Raw genomic sequence first — 23,699 nt, forward strand, 5'->3', positions numbered from 1 at the left:
CCTTTAAAGTAAACCAAAACTGAAAGAAGAAAATGAACCAAATTAAATTGGTGTTAAATGAGAAATCTATTAATTCAAACTCACTATATCAGCCGGACATACCACTAGTTTGACAGACACACAAAAAAAGAGCTTTGCAAAACACTACACTATAAAATAAATTTGAGTTCAGTTCAAGATTGGAAATAAATGCTCTCCCAATTTTATTTTTTTTAATTTTATTTTATATATAAAACCAAACTTTTTTAAGTTCACTAAGCACATGTGAATGTGCTACACTCCCATTCACTATAGGCCTATAGACTATAGTCATAATTTCATTACCCATTTTATGATTTCTAGTTCTACTATGTAACATATCCCTGCCTACGCCATTCAAGATGGATCAACAGTTTCTCATAATCAGGAAGGTTTTCTTTAATAACAGGAACTTGCTTGAAATTTTGAGTCCACGCATGCAACCGAGGAAATTTGTTTGGCTCAATCAATTTCATCCCCACAATTTCCTCCAAGCCTTCTAACCAATGACTTAGGCATCCATGAGCTATATCCACCATTCCAATATTGTTGCCTCCAAAGAACTTCTTGTCTCCTAGGCCTTGCTCTTCCATTACCATGATAGTTTCTTCTGCCTTTTTCTTTGCACTTGCTCTTTCTTGTTCATCTTTAGAGGGTCCAAGAAACAAATCGGTAATAGAAGCAATCTAGAAAATCAAAAGGAACACAACCATTCAAGAGAAGATAATTATAACTCAATTCATCTCCTAGGCCTTGCTCTTCCATTACCATGATAGTTTTTTTTTTATGTTATCATTGGTACATGATATTTATGTATTTTTGGTTCATAAAATTTAAATTTGAGATCTAATTTAAAGTATTCAAGTTCAGTATAACTCAACCAATGACTTATAATTATCATAAATTTTTATATATGTTTAATTTAGGGGGAAAAAAGGAAGGTTAAGCAGAAAAGATTACCGAATCCTCTCCAAATTTAATCCAAAAGCGAGCCAATGCCCTTTGATGGTTGTCTTTTGGCAGCAATGGGTGGTTCTCTGGCCATGTTTCTTCGATGTATTCAAGAATGACAAGAGACTCTGCAATGGCTTTGCCTCCATGAATAAGCACAGGAACTTTCTTGTAAACTGGATTGGATTGAAGAAGTAGCTCACTTTTGTTGAACCTATCAACCTCTATGTACTCATAACTAATGTTCTTCAACTTTAGAGCCCATATCACTCTATGAACGAAAGGGCTTGACCAAAATCCAAGTACTTTCACATCTCCCATTGTTGCTTTGCAAATTGGGATGAACAAGATACAACTTTACTTTATAATAATGAGATGGATCTTATCTTGGACTAAGTCTTGGGCGGTGATTCCAAACCTTTCCACATCACAAGTGAATAATTTTCATTGTATAAATATAAAAAAAAAATATATATTGTATGTGATAATCTATTGTGAAGACTAGCTTCTGGTGACTTCCCCATTCATTGAACCTATCAATTCTAGTACTAGTAACCAGTTTTGCTTCTTCCCCATTTCTCTAATTTACTCTGTGTTATAAAGATTAACGAGAAAAAAGGTTACCCATGTGAAAATATAAAATGTTTTATATAATTATGTAATTACAACTTATTATCATGCATGATAAATAGGCATTGGATTTAAGATAAATAGTAAACTTTTCTATTACGTTTTTTTTAACATTTTTTATTTTTTTAAACAATGATATATTTATCTTATAAAAATGATTTAGCACGTCACAAAATCTATTTGAATAAATATTCATTTTTATACCTACATGATACTTTAAATGATAAAGTGATAATTGATGATTGTCACATGTCATTTACATGATAATAATTACATATATGACATGTGACAACCATATATAATATATGACCATCGTCAGCCGAAAAATCATTATTAGAAAATATCATATACAAATAATTATTAATTATTTGAATTAATGACTAATTTATTATATTTTTATAAATTTAGAGACACAATTTTAAATTTTTATCTATCTAACTGTCCCCTTACCTAGCAAATTCAACAATGTCTTTACCCAATATATTTATATTTAGAAGAATATATTGATAATACAAGTTTATTATTTATATCATTATTCGATTCTCGTTCCTTTTCTCTGTTCTAGTTAGCCGTCTACAATTTGATAAAAGAAGCGCCAAGTGTCGCAAAACCATTCCCCTTTTATACATCATTATTCTTTTAGGATTTGTTGTCTTCTATCTCATTTTTCACTTTCGAATTAGTATAACCTAACTTCGTTAATAACAATACCTCTTTTGCACATCAAAATAGTATAATTTTTTAGTACGTGGGTTCTACAATAAATGTTTGTCTCTATTTAACTAATTTTATTCTCCGAAAAAAATATTAAAAAAGTATTGCGTCGTTTACACAATTAACATGATTTTAAACACAATTTTTATTAGTGAATAGTTTTGTTTAAATATTATAAAAATATGCAAATCTCACTTGTTATTTAGTGAATTTTATTTGAATTTTCAATTTAGACTAACTTAGCAGCTCATTTAGACTAATCCATCACAGGCCAACATAAACCAGGCCTACCCAAAGGATGTTGCTATTCTCAATTCACTTTTGCTTTATATCCCCACATTTTTTTTTAAATGTTCTCAAAATACTCTTCTTTGTATGGAGAAAACATGTTTTTGATTGAGTAAAAAGGGGGTGAAAAAAATATACAACAGGAAAATATGTTTATCCCCCCCCCCCCCAAAAAAAAAGATTGTTTTTAATTATATTTTTATAATTATTCTTGAATTAATTATGATGTAAATCATTGAGGACACACATTACTTATTTTTAATAGTAATAAAATTATTTGCTTTAAAAAATATATATATAATTAATTATGATATAATTATCTTTTTTATTTAAATTAGAATTAATAATAACACAAGTTATTCTTTTTAATTGTAATCGAATTAGTAATGATACAAATTTGTTTCAGAGTTAATTGGATTATTATTAATAAAATAAATTCATACGATAGTTAATTCGATTATTTTCATAAAAAGGTAATTTCTATCTAATTAAATCAATTTCAATTAAAAAAAGATAAATTGTATCTTAAATAATTTAATTTTAATTTTAAAAAGATAACTTCAATGTGTTTGAATTGAATTGATGAGGAGTGGTAGACAGTAATATATCACACTATTTAACATATTTCTTCTAGTATATTCTTTTCTATTAACTAAAATTTATTAAAAATAATAAAATCATAAGAAAGAATGATTAAATAATATGTGAGACTTTCAAAATTTTATGATTTTTGATAAAATTTATCCAATAAAAAAAGAGTGTGTTAGAAAAAAATGTATTCTTAGTATTTCTCTTGAAACTTAATTTTGAATAGAGAATATTTTTGAAAAAATAAATAAAAAGAAAGGTATATATCAATTGCCTTGAATGAGAATGGCTTTTAAGCCTGAACCCACACACATGAGAGACAACCCCCAACAAATAACGGGTCGGGTCAGGGCTCAGGTGGGTTAGCCTATCCAACGTGCCAACCCAACACTAAACATCTAAATTTCCATGCTTTTCCTTAGTTTACTAATCACGCTCACGCACCTGAGTCTCTGAGATTGAATTTGCAAATTCATCTTAGAACCCTAATCCCCTTTTTCTCAATCGAACAAATCATTCCATCATCCGGGTGCAAGAGGGAATGATAAGAGAGGCAAGCTGCACCGGATTATTGCCAAATTGAAGCCTCCAAGACTCCAAATTCCTTCAGGTTAGTATCTCTTTCGTGCTCTTTGAAGGCCGGTATCTCTTTAATTTTCTCAATTTCTGGTGTTTCTTTAATTCTCTGTTTCTTTTTTCTAAATGGGTATTCGAGTTTTCCATTCGGTGCAGATTTTTTTTCTTGATAATTTGGGTAGATTCTGGTATTTTCCTTTCTTTTGGTTATAGCTCCGGGTAATAACTGCAACTTCTGACCTAGCTGGAAAACCTATGTATTGTTCAGTTACACCGATGTGTTTGTTCCTATAGAGTGAGGGGTCATGAATTATAGTTATATGGTTGGTTGTGATTTTAACAATTTCCCAGTTTGTTGTATATGGGCAAGTATTTTGCACATTCTCAATAAGTGATTATAATGTTGTTTACCCTCAGTGTTATCAATGGTGGAAGGCTAAAATTCTACCACGTAAACATGCCTATGGCGCTGCCATAGTGGGCCTCCCTTCACTAATTTTCCTGGGTGGTTGTCAAAAAACCCGCCAATGGTGGCCATGGCACCGCCATTTAACAGCAATGTTTATCCTCTAAAGTGAGTCCTTAGTTAGTGGACCAAAATCTTGCATTTGGCTCCTTTAAAGCAAGAAGATGCGCTTTTGAGGATAAGTGTAATGGTAACCATGATAAAAAAAACACTAATGGTTGAGAAGGGTGATTAAATCAAATACATGTATAAAAAATTCTCAAGTTAGTTGCAATTTGATTTTCCTAAGATGAGTGTGCCAGTTAGTGAAGTTCTTTATAGGTGATTACAGTTTTCTGCATTGATTTAAATTAAATTGGAATCATACATACAATTAGTGCTTCACTTTGTGTCAAACTGCAGTGAATAATCTGGTTGAAATGAGCAAGTATGGCTTGAACCTTAGGCCGGCTAAGCCAAAGAAGCAGCCACCAAGACCTTCCCTCTCCACCCCTTTTGGCTTTAATGAAGATGATGAGAATGACATTGAGAGAGAAATTGCTCTCCAGGCTAGCAAGAATAAACGTCTCAAGGAAGTATGTTGATCTTGCTGTAATAGTTTCCTTGGTGTTTGATACTTTTAAACCAGTGTTTGTTATTGTGACTATTGTATTTTGTTTGTTTATGTTATGATCTCACTTTCCATTTGGTTTTTCCTTTTTTAAGGTCGAGGAGCAGCAAAAGAAAGCCTTGGAGGAAGATCCATCTGTATTTGATTATGATGGAGTCTATGACCAAATGAAAGAGAAAGTTGCCCGTCCATTGGTACAAGATCGTGAAGAGAGAAAGGTATGGTTGCAGTTCGAATAATCTTTTCTTAATTACAATCAAACAACCATTGCGTTATTTTTACAACTCTATAGAATCTATAATGAGAAACTGAGAATCTCTGCCAACTTGCATCATAATTATGATGACTCTAGTGATTGTCAACATATAGATCCACTGGTACCTTTTCTTTTGGATAAAAATTTCCTTTCATTTATTTAAAATTTAAAATAGTTGGTTTGTACTAAGATAGCGATGAAGTCCTTTTTCATTTTGTTATCAGATAACATTCTGTTGGGTTGTCTTCGATATATCATGAGTAATCTATGTGTTTTATGTTACAAAAATTTGCAAGTACCCTTTTGTTGTTTTGGTAGGGTAGTCATATATCTCATAGGACATGGCAGATGACACAATGACACAGAAAAATCCTAGATATAAGAAGGCTTATATACAGATGATAGATGGGTAGATCATCAAGTAGAGCATATGGAAACATAATTAAAATATTCATGATGTGTTAAAGTATCTTTATATAGAAATTGTGAGATTTTTAATATTATCACATTCCCAAGAGTACTGTATAAAGGTGTTAGTGTCAATCTGGGGTATTGGTGTTTGACATGTATAGACACAACATCTCTCAAGGTGTGGAAGCTCCATTGTCAACGCATTGTTAGAATAGTGAAAATGTTGATAGTGGGTTTCAAATAGGCTATGTGCTTATTCCTTTTTAATATTTTGTTTAAATTTATTTTCTTGTTTTACTTTTGTGAGAGCTAGTGTTGAAATTTGTTCATTTTGGGTTATTTGCTAAATGACATTGGTACTCATCATCAACCTGTAATCTTTGCAATGCAGCCAAAATATATCCAAAATCTGATCAAAAAAGCAAAAGAGCGAGAGCAGTATCGTGAGATTGTTTATGAGAAAAAGATTGCCAAAGAGAGAAGCAAAGATGACCATCTGTATGCTGGCAAAGACAAATTTATCACTGAAGCATATAGAAAGAAGCTTGCTGAACGAGAGAGACAAATGGAGCTAGAACGTCTGCGTGAACTCCAAGAGGAAAGAGACGATGTATGTTTCTGTTCTTTAAATTTCTCATTATCTTTATCATGTTTTGATATCTCTTCTGGTTGTCAACCTAGATTAGTAACAGATTTTAAAAGTTTTCCTTCCTTCCTTCTTCATTTTAGTGTATATTTTTAAATTTTTTAATTAACGTGACCTGCTTGTTTATGGTTTAATTCCTATCTCTCTATTTTAAATTATTGACATTTTTTGTATTTAATATTTGCATAGGTTACCAAGAAGAAGGACTTTTTGCTTGATTTTTATGCAAACCTAGATAAAAATGTTGCTTATGGTGCAAAAGATGCCGAAGCAAGGAAACATGACAATCAGGCTGGGCATAGAGTTCCAGAGACCCATGAGCGAGTGAGCCATGCATCAAATGAGCATGAACCTCGTAATGTGTCAGATGAAGTGCAACATTCATTGGGCAACTCAAGTTCATCAGCGGAGTCCCCAAGAGTAAAGATTGAGGAGGATCAGGGTGAAGCTTCTAATCCTTCTGATAAAAGTTTCAATACCTTGGAAACGAAGCAAAATCCTGAGGCTTCTATGGAAGAAAAGAGTTCATCTGAACAGCCATCAGATTCTCAACCAAAGCCCGATCATCACAAAAGAAATCAAGATGCTCTGGCTGCAGCAAAAGAGCGCTTTCTGGCACGTAAGAAAGCAAAGGAACAATGAAATTTTCCCTGCCTTTGTTCAGATGTTTGGTGGTTCATTTGGTCTTTAGTTTTTCGTCCTTGATCTACTATCCATGAACCTTGAATGCCAAAGAGCTTTATCTGTTGAAATGAATGAAGTGACATACGTTATTAGTATATGATATTTACTTCGTGCCAATTCATGATGCACTTCATTTGATCATGGACCTTTTCAAATATAAAAACTCATTTTCTATAAGCAAATATAAAATTCATTTCAACCTGTTAATGATGTGAATAAAGTATGGAAATCACTTTGTTCTACTAATGAGTCCTAAAATAACTCCAAACGGAAGACATGATAATTGATGCTCCTACGTTAGACTCCTGCACTACTATTCTTTAGAATAGTTACATTTTTTTATTCACTTAGAATAAACTCTATAAAATGAAATATCTAACTTGTCTAATTGGAAGTGCGCATGATTTGTTGTTTGTTTAATTTGCTAGCTGATTGACGTATGGATATCACTTTTTTTTATAGCGAAAGTTCAATTGTCATGTATGTACTTTTGAGATGACTCTTTTTGACCTTGTATTATGATCCTTGTATGTTCTTAGCTCTTTAAACTTGCTCAAATAATTTTAATTTGATTTTTAGGCATGCATTATATCAGTTTTTCTGCCACGTAGTTAAGTACTTTAGTTATTTCTCGTCAAAATCAATTTATCGACATTCAATTCTATATGCAATTTAATTTAAAAAAATTGAAAAAATATTATCAAAATAAATTAATTCAACAGAAAAAAAACCCAGTTATTTTTACCACCGCAATAATTCTCACCAAGCATATTAACAAGAAAAAAAAAACATAATAACAAAACAATAAAGGTTTTATCTAGTTTCGGCAACAACCTCAGTTATTTGTTCTGTTTTTGGTGTAAATAAAATTGAAATTTTGAAGAATAAGTTCGGGTTTGATGGGGCTTTTAATTACAAGGAGGAACAAGACCTGGATGCAACTTTGAAGAGATGAGTACATAATCGACATTTACCATATCCATAACTTCAAATTATCTTAGACAAAAAATTAGTTATCCTAATAAACAGTACTTGATCTTCCACAAGATAAGGAAATCAAGTTTTCTCAACTAAAATTTGGATTAGTTTTTTTGTGAGCCAGAATGCTAAACATTTACACTCATAATGCTGTGGGGTTTAATTGGTGATAGATATTTCCCTGAAGGCATTTACATATACTTTGACAACGTTGGGGGAGACATGCTTGAGGCAGCCCTTCTTAACATGAGAAGGCGTGGTCGAATTGTGGTGGCTGGAATGATATCACAGTATGATCTTGATGAGCCTCAAGGCATAAAGAACTTAGTGAATATCATATACAAGCAGATCAAAGTAGAAGCCTTCACAGTGTATGATTACTATCACCTCTATCCTAAATTCTTGGATATTGTTTTGCCTTATATGAGGGAAGGGAAGATAACATACGTTGAAGACATAGCCGAGGGTCTTAAGAACGGTCCAGCTGCACTAGAAGCAATGTTCGAAGGCCGTAGTGCTGGCAAACAAGTGGTTTTAGTTGCTCATGAATAATTTAGTACAACCTCACTGTTTGACCTTTTAATTCACTCTTCTTTTGTGTTTGTAACTCTCATTTTCAGAGGTTGTTTGAGTAATAAGTGGTATTTTCTGCTTGAACAAGACCTTATCTGAAATATTTTTCATCTTTTAAATAAGTATATACTGAGCTATGAAACTGTACCTGAAATTAAAGATACTTCTCAAAAAGTCACAAGATGCACACGTGGAAGATATCAAATGGAAAAGAAATTTTCTTTGATGTGGATAGGTTAGCAATTTCTTGCCCTGTGTGACGTTCGAGAGGTTGGTTAGATACTTCTATCAATATATTCTAAAAAAACCATAATTGCCACACAGGGCAATAAGAAGTCTCAAATTCATCAAGAGGTTAACATAAATTTCAAGTTAAATGAATCAATATTTAAAATTAACTTTCTCCACCAGTTTTGGGCGACAACAAGTTAAATCTTGAGATTCAAAGACATATTTTGTCCTTCATTCCTCACTAACAAATCAAAGTTTCTTTAACCATCTTTTAACAATATATAAGCGCAATTATTAAGCTGTCAGGTCAACTTTTGAGTTTATATATTACTTTATCATGCTCATATTTTTGTTAAATTAACTTTATATTTTCTCTTCCCTGTACCCATCTAAACAAACATTATTAAATGAGCTTATATTAAAATTAAATTAGGTGCAGACCATGTTTAAGAGTGAGATAAAGTGAGGAAGTGAATTTTTAATTCAAGTGGCGTGTTTGTCATACCACTTTGAACTCAATATATATAATCTTTTATTTATTTTTAACTTACAATGGTGAGATTTGTTCTCCAAGCAATCCTCAAATCCACAAGGTAAAATCATCTACCAAGATGTATATATCTAACTCTTCCATGTGCACAAGGCTCCATAGGTAATGTAACTGAATCAAAGTAAGCTAGCCATAACAAACCAAGGAGCTCACTTTGCAATTCAGGGTAACTTGTTGTGGAAGCATTTTACGTGCACTCTTCTCCATGTAAGAAGACTAGCAAGTTCCTTTACATACGCACTAGAATGTATGTATATATATGTATGTATGCATGCATGCCATGGGATGATAAGCAGCAATTGCAACGAAGAATATGCTCCAGTACTCCATTTGGATTCTATACTAACTACTCTGCTCCATAAGAAGGCAAGTCATTCTGAGGTTTATTGATGTTTGGTTTTTCACAAGTCACGACAATCTCATCACCTTGGAACTCTTCAAAATGTGCTATTATGCCCAACTCATCAACTTCATCCATAACATAATCCAGTTTAGCCACCATCTCTACAAGCAAAGAAGTGAAAGCAGCAAAGGGTAATGCTTCTGAGAACTCAAGGCTAATGATGGCACTCATACTCATCTGTGGCCTTAAAACCTTCCTTGTCAGTTCACGAGAGTGCTCTACGGATTGACATCCGGATCCACGTGAACCATTCCTAACACTTGAGAATGAGAATTTGGTGTCCTCTTCAAGCTTTTGGTCAGGATGTGGATGTGGAACTGCTTGAACTGCGGTTTTAGGGGTTTGAGTTCGACCATTCCTCGAGCCTAGTACAAGTTGTGGTTGGGATTTCAAGGCACTGTGAAGGTCTTGTAATGCATCCTTTAGATTCCTGGAGAGTGTTTGAGGGGAGAATTGACGTTTGTTCCTTATGCTGTTGGCCAGTTCCCTTAATACTTTTGACACTTCCTCTCCAAGTCTGATGCAAGAATCTTTGTACAGGGTACTAATTGACTTTGGTGTCTTAAGAATCAAATGTTAATAAATAAGCAAGTTAAAGGAATATAATCAATATATAATAAAATCATGATAACTAGCATCAAATAAGAAGTTGCAATTTGTAGTCTTAAATGCACTATTAGTCCTCCTAGCATTGGTGAAATTCAATTTTGGCCACCCTGTTTTTTTTTTCTGCCCAATTTTTGTTCCCAAGTATTTTAATTTTGTAATTTTGATCCATCCGTTAACTTCACATCTAATAATGTTGGTATTGCAGTACAAGAGAGTGTCACAGCATCATTTCCATTAAATATTGGATGTCAAGTTAATGAATAAATCAAAATTACATAATTAAAATAGTTAGGGGACCAAATTCACTCCCCAAAATTTTGCAGACCAAAACCAAACTTCAATAATAAGGGAACTAAAATACAATTAAGTCTAGAATTCCGATAATTATGAAGATGCTAGCTAAAAAGATAATGAAGGCTAGACAAAATGATATTTCTAGTGATTGTTATCCATGTGCTATGGACATAAAAGAAGCACTTTTTGAGGGAAAGAAGACATGAATTGGAATAGTGACATAGACCAAGTAGTAAGTTCTTTTTTATTTGAATAGAATTTTCACAATCATCGTCTGTATGAATTATGATTTAATTCACTTAGAGTTAAATGAAAGCTAACAATAGCAAGTTTAGAAATGCAGCTACCAGCTTGCATCATGAAAGTCACAGAATTTCTTAGAGGTTTCTCAAATGTTATGATGTTTCGAACAGTGTTCTGCATAGTTTTAAGATGTATTTACGTTTTTTAGGGAATGATAATCCTTTTATTTACATTTCTCTTTTGGGTTGAAAGTTAAGTCATTAGAAAGCAGAAGCACATTTTAAGTTAATTTTGGCATTATACAAACTCATTTTTAAGTTATTTTATTTTCTAAACTATTTGATTTAGTACCTGAATTTCAGACTGTAGACATCCATGTAGTGCTACAACAGTGTAACTGAATTGGCGAAGAGCAGCTCCCACTCTTGTATATTGATGCCACGGAGTTCTGTGACAATATCTTGAGAATCTTGGTTCCCAGCTTGCTTGTGACGCCTGTTTTCCACAAAACAATTCCACATATGAACTTCCATCACTAGTTTCTGACATGTTTCACAGAAAGTGGCCGTGAGTTACCAGTGTTTCATCTTTTACTTTGGAGTCTAAAACAGCCTTGTAACCTTCGTAAATTGGATTCTCAGATGAATCACCTTCAGTTGCTTGTTTTGCAGAATCATAAAAATATCCCGTGATACAGACTGCATGATTCTTTTGACCATCAATGGTATAGATCAAAGGACCAAAACTTTTTCACATTTAATAAATAATAACCTTCAACAGTTCTTTGTTTTACACAAACTTCCATTGATTTTCTTTTAAGGCAAGGAAGTAATGATCTGGCATTGTATCTAAAAGTTCACCTTAATTACCTTGTATAGAGTTGGCTAAGCCTTCGAGCCTTGATATGGTGTTGTTGTGGAGCTCTTCCCCTGACCAGTTTGGAAACACCAATATGCTCATCAGAAGACATAGGCCACATCCTATGGCAATGGTGGATATGCGATCTTTTGCAAAGTCCCAGACATCATTAACGCGGTAGCTTGATACAGTTATCAAATTAAAGGTGAGAAGAAAGATCAGAACACCATAGTCATAATTCTTCTTGATAGAGGGAATGAACCTCACATAAGTAGTTAATGCTCCTGCCAACCAAAAGTGAAACTATGGCTCAGGAAAACATTTGGTTACACCAGTCACAGGACACAATTTGATTACAAGTTCTTTGCTTCTGAGGATAATAAAAATTACAAACATGAGCCAAGGATTAACACATTCCCACTTAAATGCTTAGTTCGATGGTTTTGACATGTGACTCTAAAGGTTTGATGTCTCAAGTTTTACATATCAGTTGATTTTCTCTTAAAATTTCAACAATTAGATACTTTTGTGGCATGCACTATATGAATATATGAGTCAGGACAAAGAAACAACATAAATTAATTAATTAACCACAGATTCAGAAGAAGAAAAAAACTATATCTCTATTTTGGTAATTCTCCAAAAGCCTTTCATATTTATCTTTGAAGCACAAATCAAATTTCTTTCATGATAATAAAAGTAAATGCTTACCTATCATAAAAACTGAAACACCAATGTATACTGCTTGAAAAATCCGACCAGGGGCATCTGCAAAATACTTAATAAGAAATGCCAATGATCCTGCCAAGAGAGTCCCCAATCCTCTATTTAGTCCTTTGCACAATGTTGCCCCTGCAATCAGAGGAAAACCAAAAGGAAGAAAAGAACGGATCCATCAATACCTATTGACTTACGAGGCTATGATCCAAAAACAAAAACAATGTCAATGAGATAGCCTCACCTACAGTGAACTCCATCACCACAACCACAGTCATGACAGCCCACATAGCGTTTTTCCCTATCCCATTAAACAATGGCTCCAACAGATACAACAAAGAAACTAGTACCAAAGCCGTACCAACTTTCATAGAATGAACCACCCTTCTTGGATCCTCTTTGCCAACCTTCCATATTGCCTTCCTTGCCAAACCAGGAAATCTGTTCAACTTATGAGCATAGCTATAAATATATCTCAAAGCCATTAAAACTTTCAAATCCTGAACCAGCTTCAATTTCTGAGTATAATAATTGTTGGAGATCCCACCTAAACTAGTGATATGGCCGGTTTTGTGGGATTGAGTTAGGCTCAAACCCAAATTCTAAGAAGGTATCAGAGCCTATCCTAGAGATCAACAATGGGATTGGAGATGGAGATCAGGCGTCAAAGAAAGACGATCGAATATCAAAATCACTATGCACCGCAGAGCTCCAATTGAATTGGAGCTCTGATACCATCTGAATAAATCTAAAACAAGGGAAAAACTGAAATGTTGATATTACGATGAGTTGATGCAGGGAATTTCAATTTATATCCCAAGAGAATTCCCAAACCCTTATAACTAACTAACTGTCATCAATTTCTCTCTCTCAAAAAAAAAAAAAAACTAACTGTCACAAATAGACTACTATACACGTGTAACATCAATTGGTATTAATGTTTCATTTATGATAGAGGGTATGTTGTATTTTTAGCTTAAAAGCTTTCACAAGGTGACAAGGAATAAGTAATAAAGACGGTAAGAAAACATTCTTCTTTTGTTCATCTTCTTGATGAAGGGGGACTAATTATAAGATGGATACAGATAGTTCCAGCCGTTTTGCTGGTGCAATCCAGTGTGTTAATAAAAGAGAAATAGAAGGTTGTAGCTGTCACAGGTAGTTAGAGTCAATGTTCAGTGGAGAAAACCAACCTCACGAAATAGTATCCTATTTTGAAATAACTGTCCTGAAATAGTATCCTATTTCAATGTTCAATTAAACATAATTGTGTTGAGTTGATTGGGTTTACTTTTTTTGTCCTGTTAACAACTCGGTGCAATCGAATCCAATCTTAACCATTGGATTGAGTAATTAAAAAATTAGAAAAATAAAATAAAGAAATCACAAGAAAAAAGATTTAAATATATTTTTAATTTATGATATATATTTGTTTGACATTTGGTTTCTATTAAATTTTTTTTTTAATCAGATTCCTATTAAATTCGTTATCTATTAAATATATGTGATCATAGGTCGGCCACACATACATGTCACATGTAATGTAACATTTACAAAAATAAAAAATAATTACGATATCGTTTGAATATAAGTTTAAAAAAACTTTTTTTTAAAAGCACTTTCCACCTTCATCCAAGTTGACCCCTCCTCTGAGAAAGGCAACCCCAACCCCTCAACAACAACAACTTGAAATCCAAACTCTACACGCTTTCTCCCTTCCTCCCCTCGTTAATTTCGTGGGCCCTTTCCGCCTCCACAGCGAGCCCGTCATGGTCGCATGCGCCGCCGTGGGGTGTGACTACCTCGACTTCTCCAACGAGTCCAAGTTCATAGAGCGCATGGAGGCCACACACCACAAGAGGACCGTCGAGACCGCGCATTCGTCATCTTTGACTGCGGTTGCTTCTCCAAACCTGTCACGCACCATAACTGCAACCTGATTTTTTAGATCTAGGTTTTTAGCTCCCAAGTTTGGGTTTGTTGATCGGTTTGCAGTACCCCCGACGCAGGTTCGATTTTGGGTTCGCGGTTCATGCAACAGTTGAATATTCTTACTGTTGGAAATTTTAGTGTAATTGATCTCTTTATTATGTTAAAATAAGAGTGCACGCTTGTTTTAATGTAATAACGAGATGTTCGGTTTAGGCAAAGGTTGGAAGTTACATGGAAGTTACTAAAACTTCCATCAACGGTTGGAAGTTACATGGAAGTTACATGGAAGTTACTAAAACTTCCATCAACGGCAGTTTTTAAAATAAAAAAACTTCCATCAACCGCCAAAAACCACCTGTTCTTTGATTATAAATAATCATTCTGGTTTAGAAAGCATAACGATGTGACAAAACATACAAGACCAAAACAAAACTCTTGAGTTATAATCTTCTGATTTTATCCGATTGGACAATTTTGGTTGAACCCCGAAATTTGATTCAATCTGAAAGTGTTATACACGACTTCAGATTTATCCAAGTATTATCTCGATTTTCAAATTTAACCAACAAAAGATTGAATCAAATATTTCGAGATGACGAACGATAGTTCGAAGATGACAAGCAAATTTGCGAAGTTGGACAAGTTTGAAGGGCAGGATTTCAAAAGATGGCAGAAGAAGATGCACTTTCTCTTGACAACATTGAATGTGGTGTATGTGCTGAGTACACCGATGCCGGTGTATATGGAAGACGAAACTCTGGATCAAACAAGGAAGCGTTCGAAATGGGAGAACGACGACTACATTTGTCGTGGACACATTCTGAACGGTATGTCTGACTCTCTCTTTGATATTTATCAAAATGTTGAGTCTGCTAAGGAATTATGGGACTCTCTTGAATCCAAGTATATGGCAGAAGATGCCTCAAGTAACAAATTCTTAGTTAGTAATTTCTTTAATTACAAAATGATTGATTCGAGGCCTGTTATGGAATAATATAATGAACTGCTGCGGATTTTGGGTCAGTTTACTCAACATGATTTGAAAATGGATGAATCCATTGCAGTTTCATCTATAATTGATAAACTGCCTTCTTCTTGGAAAGACTTCAAGCATACCTTGAAACATAAGAAGGAAGAGTTGACTCTGGTTCAACTCGGTAGTCATTTCATGATTGAGGAGTCGCTGAGGGCTCAGGAAATTGACAAAGTCAATGATAAAACCGTAGCAGGTTCCTCTTCCGTTAATATGGTAGAGGAAAGTGGAACAGTTAAGCAAAATTACAATGCTAAAGGTAACAAACGAAAATTTCAAGGAAATAAGAACAAAGGTCCAAACAAACAAACAAAATTGTCATGTTGGAAGTGTGGGAAACCTGGTCATTTAAAGAGGGATTGCTGGGTGTTCAAAGGAAAGAACAAGGCTGGTCCAAGTGGGTCTAATGATCCTGAAAAGCAACAAGGTCAGATTGTAGTGAATAATTTTAATTCGAATACGAATTCAAATTATGTATCACTAATATCTGATGCATTCTATGTGCAGGATGATGACGTTGCTTGGTGGTTTGATTCGGGAGCAACAAGCCATGTGTGCAAAGATCGTCGTTGGTTCAAGGAATTTAGACCAATCGATGATGGCTCTATTGTGAAGATGGACAATGTTGCAACTGAACCAATCCTAGGATTAGGTTGTGTGAATTTAGTTTTTACTTCCGGAAAAAGTTTGTATTTGGATAATGTCTTATTTGTACCTGATATTCGTAAGAACTTATTGTCTGGTATGGTTTTAAATAATTGTGGTTTCAAGCAAGTACTTTAAAGTGACAAGTACATCTTGTCAAGACATGGTTCGTTTGTTGGATTTGGTTATCGTTGTAATGGAATGTTTAAATTAAACATTGATGTTCCTTTTGTTCATGAATCTGTTAGTATGGCCTCGTGTAGTTCTATAACTAATATGACAAAATCAGAAATTTGGCATGCTAGATTAGGACATGTTCATTACAAAAGATTAAAAGATATGTCAAAACAAGTATGATTCCTCCTTTTGATATGAACATTGAAAAATGAAAAACTTGCTTGTTGACCAAGATCATTAGGAAACCTTTTAAGGATGTTAAAAGTGAGACTAAAGTCTCAGACCTTATTCATAGTGATTTGTGTGATTTGCATGCTACTCCATCATTAGGTCATAAAAAATATCTTGTTACTTTTATTGATGATGCATCAAGGTATTGTTATGTATATTTATTAAATACAAAAGATGAAGCTCTTGATAAATTTAAAATTTATAAGAAAGAGGTAGAACTTCATCAAAATGGGCTAATCAAAACTCTTCGTACGGATAGGGGAGGTGAGTATTATGATCCAGTTTATTTTCAATCTACTGGAATAATACATCAAACTACAGCTCCCTATACACCACAACAGAATGGTGTAGCCGAAAGGAAGAATAGAACCTTGAAAGAAATGGTGAATTTCATGTTATCCTATTCGGGTTCAAGTGAAGGATTTTGGGGTGAGGCTATGTTGGCAGCCTGTTACTTGTTGAACCGAATTCCTAACAAAAGGAATAAGGTTACCCCATATGAACTTTGGCACAAAAAGACACCAAATTTGAGTTATCTCAAAATTTGGAGATGTAGGGCTGTGAGAACTCAGCATAATTTGGCCGATCATTTAACCAAAGGGTTAAGTAGAGATCTCGTGAAAAGGTCGGCTGTGGGATTAGGATTAAAGTCTATCTGAAATCTCTTATGTTAAGATACCCAATTCCCATCTAATATGACATTAGGTGCTGAATTCAATGTGGAAAGCTTAACATGTAGAGATTGGAACACATCATCGAAAGTATCTCAAAAGGAATGTGTTCGGTTCTGCAAGTTAAGGAGGTTGAAGTATAACTTCTTAATGGTTCTTTTGAAAAATTGCATTTGCAGGTGCAAAAAAAAAAAAAAAAAAGGACTACCTATATAAGCATGAAGTTTAGCCGCTTCAAGAAGCTGGGACTTGGCTTTGATATGCTTATGAAGGATAGGGACACAGGCTAGTAAAACTAGTGTCGAGCAAGAGTAATGTTATAAACTATTGTGCAGATTATCTTCATGTATTCATTATGAATAGAAAGGGTTCAATCCTTAGTGACACCCTGATATTCGAATATTTGAAACGTATAATTTGCTAAGATGAAATTCAATCGTCACGATATTTCATCTATGCTGTAGTTTGTGGTATGTTATGACTTTGGTGATTTGATCGGTAATTACACTAAAATGGGGGAGGTTTGTTGGAAATTTTAGTGTAATTGATCTCTTTATTATGTTAAAATAAGAGTGCACGCTTGTTTTAATGTAATAACGAGATGTTCGGTTTAGGCAAAGGTTGGAAGTTACATGGAAGTTACTAAAACTTCCATCAACGGTTGGAAGTTACATGGAAGTTACTAAAACTTCCATCAACGGCAGTTTTTAAAATAAAAAAACTTCCATCAACCGCCAAAAACCACCTGTTCTTTGATTATAAATAATCATTCTGGTTCAGAAAGCATAACGATGTGACAAAACATACAAGACCAAAACAAAACTCTTGAATTATAATCTTCTGATTTTATCCGATTGAACAATTTTGGTTGAACCCCGAAATTTGATTCAATCTGAAAGTGTTATACACGACTTCAGATTTATCCAAGTATTATCTCGATTTTCAAAATTAACCAACACTTACACCATTAGGATCTCGAATTGGAGTTAGGCGGCCTTGGCGAGATGGAGTTTTTCGGGGTTGACGGTGGCCATGCGGTCGCTGATGGAGTGCTGGAGGAGCTTGGTGGTGTGGTGGAGGTTGGAGAGCTAGTTGGTTTTGGCAATGATGGAGCGGTGAGGGTTAGAAAGCGCTCAGAGTGGAGGCGGTAGATAGAGGACTAGAGCGAGGAGAGCGTGGATCTGAGCACGAATTTGGACGCTGGTGCGAAGGGATCGTCCCAAGAGTTGGTTTTGCGGGAGAACGACGAGGATTCTACGGAGTCGAGGTAATTGAGGTGCGGCGGCGCAGTCGACGATGTCGTTTTGTTGAAGCTTCTTGCGGAGGTGAAAGTGTTTGTGGGGATCGAGGGTGAGGGTGTGGGAAAAGGAGAAACGACGTGGTCTTTACTTTTATTTTTCTAAAAACAAAATCCTACATGTTATTTCCATAATACAAATATTACATGTGACATCATACAACACTTACGTACTTACGTATTCAGTTAACGACGTAAACAAATATTAAATTTCGATGACTTCCAATAAAAGTTATCAAATATTAAGAATTCCTCTGAAAACCTAATCAAATTAGGGACCAAATATCAAAACCAGATATATATACCAAAAACATATTTAAGTTAAGGAAAAAAAAATGAAGAGACCACAACTTGCTTACACTCCTAAGCTTATCCCTGACATAATATTCTATTTATTTTTAACTTAATGGTGAGATTTGTTCTCCAAACACTCCTCCAATCAAAGCTAAAGTTCTAAAATCATATACTCAGATGTATATATATTATTCATCCATAATCCGTATGCACAAGGCTCGTGAGAGATCTTAACGGAGACATGGGTAATGTAAACCATGGAGCTCACTTTGCACTTCACTGACTTCAGGGTAATTGCAGTAGAAGCATTTTACATACTCCTTTTTCATGTAAAAAGACGAGCAAGTTCCTTTACACACACGAATGTATGTATGCATGATACCTGATGGGATGATAAACACCAATTGCGACGAAGAATATGGTCCTCGATTACTCCCTATGGACTCTACCAACTACTCTGCTCCATAAGAAGGCATGCCATTCTGAGCTATAATCATTTTTGGTTTCTCGCAAGTCACAACAATCTCATCATCATCATCATCTTTGAACTCTCTAAAGTGTGCCATTCGACCCAACTCTTCAACTTCATCCATAACACGATCCAGTTTAGCCACCATCTCTAAAAGCAAAGAAGTGAAAGCAGCAAAGGGTAATGCCTCTGAGAATTCAAGGCTAATGATGGCACTCTTACTCAGTTGTGGCCTTAAAACCTTCTTTGCCTGTTCACGAGAGTGTTCTTTGGATTTACATCCACGTGGCGAAAAATAATCATTCTTAACACTTGATAATGGGGTTCTTGCACTTGCTGTGTCCTCTTCAAGCTTTTGAACTGGGGTGTTAGGGGTTCGACCATTCCTCGAGCCTAGTACAAGTTGTGGTTGGGATTTCAATGCATTGTCAAGGTCTTGTAATGCTTCATTGAGGTTGTTTGAGAGTGTTTGAGGGGAGAATTGACGTTTGTTCCTTATGCTGTTGGCCAGTTCCCTTAATACTTTTGACACTTCCTCTCCAAGTCTGATGCAAGAATCTTTGTACACCGCACGAATTGACTTTGGTGTCTTAAGAATCAAATGTTAATAAATTAATAAATCAGTCAATGGAATATATAGTAAAATCATGATAATAAGCATCAAATAAGAAGTTGCACTTATAGGCTTAACTAATCCTCCTATTATTGTTGTTGAAATTCGATTTCGGTCCCCTATTTTTTCCCCCTCAATTTTAATCCCCCAATTATTTTAATTATGCAACAAAGGTCTTTATCAAGCTATGATTGAAATATCAAGTGACTCTGAAAACAGTGGAAACCGTCTTGTGATTGATGAAATCAAGCAATTTTAAGAGAATGCCGCATCAATATAGATGTGCCAATGTGACTGTGCAGTAGCATGTTTGGTTAATATTTCCATTAAATATTGAATGTTAAGTTAATGAGTAAATTAAAACTGCATAATTAAAATAGTAGGAACCAAATTCGTGCAAAAAAGATACGTGAAGACAATTTTATTTTATTTTTTTAAAAAAAAGGACGGCCAAGCCATCAAGGTAAGGTGTGACATTCCAACTATATTGACACTTAATACCTTAACTATCCCACACAGTGTGGACAAAAATTGAATTCAACTATGATTAAGTCTACTTTTCCAATTATGTTGATATTGAAGTGCAAGAGAGTTTCACCATGTCAGCAAAGATGTGTTGATGTGATAATGCAATAGAATGTCATGTTAGTATTTTCATTAAATATTGGATGTTAAGTTAAAAAATAAATAAAAACTGAATAATGATTATGGAGACAAAAATTGAATTTCAACGATAAATTAAGTCTACTGTTCTGATAATTATAAATATGCTAGCTAAAATAATAGTGATTCCTAGACAAAATGGTCTTGAATATTATTTAGACCCAGGTATCCAGTGATTGTTATCCATGTGCTATCAATAACATGACAGATCATAATCCAGGTTCTGGAGTTCAATGATGGACATAATGGAATCATGTGGAAGCAATTTTTGAGGGAAAGAAAACATGAGTTGGCATAATGACCTAGATCAACTAGTAAGTTGTTGTAATTTGAAAAGAATTGTCACAATCCTCATCTGTATGATTTAATTCATTTAAGAGTTAAGTGAAAGATAACAACAGCAAAATTCCAAATGCAGCTACCAGCTTTTATCATGAAACTCACTCGATTAAGTTCTAAAATAAGAAGTTTCATAGCCGTCTCAAATGTTATGATGCTCCGAACAGGGTTCAGGATACTTTTAAGATATATTTACGTTTTTGAGGGTAGAAAGCAGAAGCACATTAAAATTAATTTTAAGTTAATTTTGGCATTATACAAACTCATTTTTAAGTTTAAAAAGTTTTATTTCCAAAAAATAAAATTGATTTAGTACCTGAATTTCAGACTGTAGACATCCATGTAGTGCTACAACAGTGTAACTGAATTGGCGAAGAGCAGCTCCCACTCTTGCATATTGATGCCATGGGATTCTGTGGCAATATCTTGAGCATCTTGGTTCCCAGCTTGCTTGTAATGCCTGTTCATACAATAATTCAACATATGAACTTCCATCACAAACCGCTGGTTTTTGACATGTTTCACTAAATAATATAGGAGCACTGACTTACCAATGTTTCATCGTTTGCTTTGGAATCTAAAACAGCTTTGTAACCTTCGTAAATAGGGTCCTCGGATGAATCATCTTCAGTTGCTTGTTTTGCAGAATCATAAAAATATTCCATGACACAGACTGCATGGTTCTTTAGACCATCAATGATAGTATATAGATCAAAGGGCTAAAGCAACATTTTCATATTTAACAAATAATCTTCAACAGTTCTTTGTTTTGCAAAAACTGAACTAGCATTCTATATTTAAAAGTTCACCTTAATTACCTTGTATAGAATTGGCTAAGCCTTCAAGCTTTGTTATTGTGTTGTTTTGGAGGTCTTCCCCTGACCAGTTTGGAAATACTAATATGCTCATCACAAGACATAGGCCACAACCTATGGCAATGGTGGACATGCGATCTTTTGCAATGTTCCAGACATTGTCAATGCGGTAGCTTGACACAGTTATCAAATTGAAGGTCAGGAGAAAGATCAGAACACCATAATCATAATTCTTCTTGATGTAGGGGATGAACCTCACATAAGTAGTCATTGCTCCTGCCAACCAAAAGTGAAACGGGTTTGACACGTGACTCTAAATGTTTGTGCTTTGTATGATCGGCTCAAGTTTAACATATCAATTGTGTTCCTCTTAAAATTTCGACAAATAGATGCTTTTATGGCATGACACTATATGGAGAAGAATTGGGAAGAGATATAAGGTTAGTCTAGTGATGAAGGGAGAAGGGAAGGGGGAGAGATCATGGGTTCGAATCCCCCGCTAACAAAAACTAACAATACTAACAACTAACATTAACCGATAAAAAACAGGAAACTAATTCACCAGACTACAGAAAAGGCTATCTCTATTTTTGGTAATTCTTCGAAAGCCTTTCAAATTATTTTCAAACTACAAATCAAGTGTCTTTCATGACTATGATATTAGATGCTTACCTAACATAAAAACTGCAACACCAATGAAAACTGCTCGAAAAATCCGACCAGGGGCATCTGCAACATACTCAATAAGAAATGCCAATGATCCTGCTAACAGAGTCCCTAATCCTCTATTTAGTCCTTTGGATAATGTTGCCCCTGCAATAACAGGAATGCCAAAATGATAAAAAAAAAATGGATTCTTCAATACCAATTGAAGCTTTGATCTAAAAACAAAACAATGTCACTGAGATAGCCTTACCGACAGTGAACTCCATCACCACAACCACAGTCATGACAGCCCACATAGCATTTTTCCCTATCCCTTTGAACAATGGCTCCATCAGATACAGCAAAGAAACTAGTGTCAAAGCCATGCCAACTTTCAAAGCATGGACCACTCTTCTTGGATCCTCTTTGCCAACCTTCCATGTTGCCCTCCTTGCCAAACCAGGAAAACTTTTCACCTTATCAGCAAAACTATAAACATACCTCAATTGCCTAGAGCTTTTGATACTAGTATTGGTTTCAGCCATTGAAACTTTTAAAGCCTGAATCAGCTTTAGTTTCTGAGCAGAACAATCATTAATGTTTCAGATATGATCAAGGGTATGTTATGTTTAGCTTAAAAGCTTTCACAAGGTGACAAGGAACAAGTAATAAAGAAGTAGGGGAACTTTATTATTTTTCCTCTTAAATGATGGGGACTAATTATAAAATGGATACAGATAGTTCCAGCCGTTTTGTTGGTGCAATCCAGTGTGTTTATAAAAGAGAAATAGAAGGTGGTAGCTTTCACAGTATTTAGAGTCAATGTTCAGGGAGAAAACCAACCTCACAGAAACGGGTTGTTATCATATTGGTGAAGGTGGTGGCCAGAAGCTTATATAACAATAGAGAATTCTCGGTGACACATTCTAAAACACATTTTACTGAACTCATTATTATTGAGTAAAATTTATTAAAAATTACAAAATTTTATAATTTTATAGGTATAATTTCCTATTTGAGCTCCACTTATAATTTTACAATTTCTGATAAATTTTAATTAAAAAATAAAAAGTGTGTTAAAAAAAAGTTCGTTAAAGAGTGGCTTACTGATACTTGTGTCCTCTCAATATAATAAGTTGTAACATGGACATGTGACACCTTGTTATGGGAGTGGTTTCTCAATATATGGTCTCTCATTTTAAATGAGATCTATGTTTTTCGTATTCAACTATTCATTGTTAAATAGAATTGTCTAGACTAACGTGGACCGCTAACATGGCACAACAGGTTTAGTGCTATATTGGTTAATTTAGAAATTGACAAAGGCTGATATCTGCTTTTTGAGTCGCAGGTACAGTTGTAATCCTATGTATGCATGTTAGTATTTTATCATACTTAATTTTATTGCTCTTAAATAAGTTAAGTTGTGGACTTGTCGTTTCTTCTGAAAAATAATAAAATAGTTTGGTTGATGGTAGATTGATAGTCATGCTGGCCAAGGCTATAGCCCACTTATCAAAAGTGAAGCTAACCTGCTTATCTTTGAAAAAAGAAGATATAAATTAAAAATTTTGTAGGGTG

General features: G+C 34.4%; 5 protein-coding genes across 6 annotated transcripts; 2 read left to right on the top strand and 3 right to left on the bottom strand.

The window, feature by feature from the left end:
* Nucleotides 1-33: 33 nt before the first annotated feature.
* On the bottom strand, nucleotides 34-1,320 carry LOC114401667 (probable glutathione S-transferase). Its single transcript, XM_028364243.1, has 2 exons — nucleotides 979-1,320; nucleotides 34-704 (listed from the first exon to the last, which is right to left on the bottom strand). The coding sequence occupies exons 1-2, from the start codon at nucleotides 1,288-1,290 to the stop codon at nucleotides 348-350; spliced, it is 669 nt and encodes a 222-aa protein (XP_028220044.1). The 5' UTR covers nucleotides 1,291-1,320; the 3' UTR covers nucleotides 34-347.
* Nucleotides 1,321-3,513: 2,193 nt separating this feature from the next.
* On the top strand, nucleotides 3,514-6,974 carry LOC114401172 (nuclear speckle splicing regulatory protein 1-like). The gene is made up of 5 exons (XM_028363608.1): nucleotides 3,514-3,799; nucleotides 4,634-4,806; nucleotides 4,937-5,059; nucleotides 5,900-6,118; nucleotides 6,344-6,974. Exons 2-5 carry the CDS (start codon nucleotides 4,651-4,653, stop codon nucleotides 6,794-6,796), a joined length of 951 nt encoding a protein of 316 aa, XP_028219409.1. The 5' UTR covers nucleotides 3,514-3,799; nucleotides 4,634-4,650; the 3' UTR covers nucleotides 6,797-6,974.
* Nucleotides 6,975-7,963: 989 nt separating this feature from the next.
* Nucleotides 7,964-8,442, top strand: LOC114402082 ((+)-pulegone reductase-like). The gene has a single exon (XM_028364618.1). It carries the CDS (start codon nucleotides 7,964-7,966, stop codon nucleotides 8,366-8,368), a length of 405 nt encoding a protein of 134 aa, XP_028220419.1. The 3' UTR covers nucleotides 8,369-8,442.
* A 649-nt stretch (nucleotides 8,443-9,091) lies between these two features.
* LOC114401388 (aluminum-activated malate transporter 14-like) lies at nucleotides 9,092-14,343 on the bottom strand. Of its 2 annotated transcripts, XM_028363901.1 has the most exons (7): nucleotides 13,921-14,343; nucleotides 12,539-12,713; nucleotides 12,289-12,429; nucleotides 11,589-11,861; nucleotides 11,296-11,417; nucleotides 11,071-11,214; nucleotides 9,092-10,134 (listed from the first exon to the last, which is right to left on the bottom strand). In XM_028363901.1, exons 1-7 carry the CDS (start codon nucleotides 13,924-13,926, stop codon nucleotides 9,517-9,519), a joined length of 1,479 nt encoding a protein of 492 aa, XP_028219702.1. In that variant the 5' UTR covers nucleotides 13,927-14,343; the 3' UTR covers nucleotides 9,092-9,516. The 2 variants fall into 2 exon arrangements, with proteins under 2 accessions (XP_028219702.1, XP_028219701.1); XM_028363900.1 differs by having other exon boundaries at nucleotides 12,539-14,343.
* Nucleotides 14,344-18,578: 4,235 nt separating this feature from the next.
* Nucleotides 18,579-22,966, bottom strand: LOC114401387 (aluminum-activated malate transporter 12-like). The gene is made up of 6 exons (XM_028363899.1): nucleotides 22,390-22,966; nucleotides 22,146-22,286; nucleotides 21,477-21,749; nucleotides 21,210-21,331; nucleotides 20,975-21,118; nucleotides 18,579-19,632 (listed from the first exon to the last, which is right to left on the bottom strand). Exons 1-6 carry the CDS (start codon nucleotides 22,661-22,663, stop codon nucleotides 19,027-19,029), a joined length of 1,560 nt encoding a protein of 519 aa, XP_028219700.1. The 5' UTR covers nucleotides 22,664-22,966; the 3' UTR covers nucleotides 18,579-19,026.
* Nucleotides 22,967-23,699: the final 733 nt, after the last annotated feature.

The sequence above is a fragment of the Glycine soja genome, chromosome 20 (assembly GCF_004193775.1).
Source record: "Glycine soja cultivar W05 chromosome 20, ASM419377v2, whole genome shotgun sequence".
Lineage (NCBI taxonomy): Eukaryota > Viridiplantae > Streptophyta > Magnoliopsida > Fabales > Fabaceae > Glycine > Glycine soja.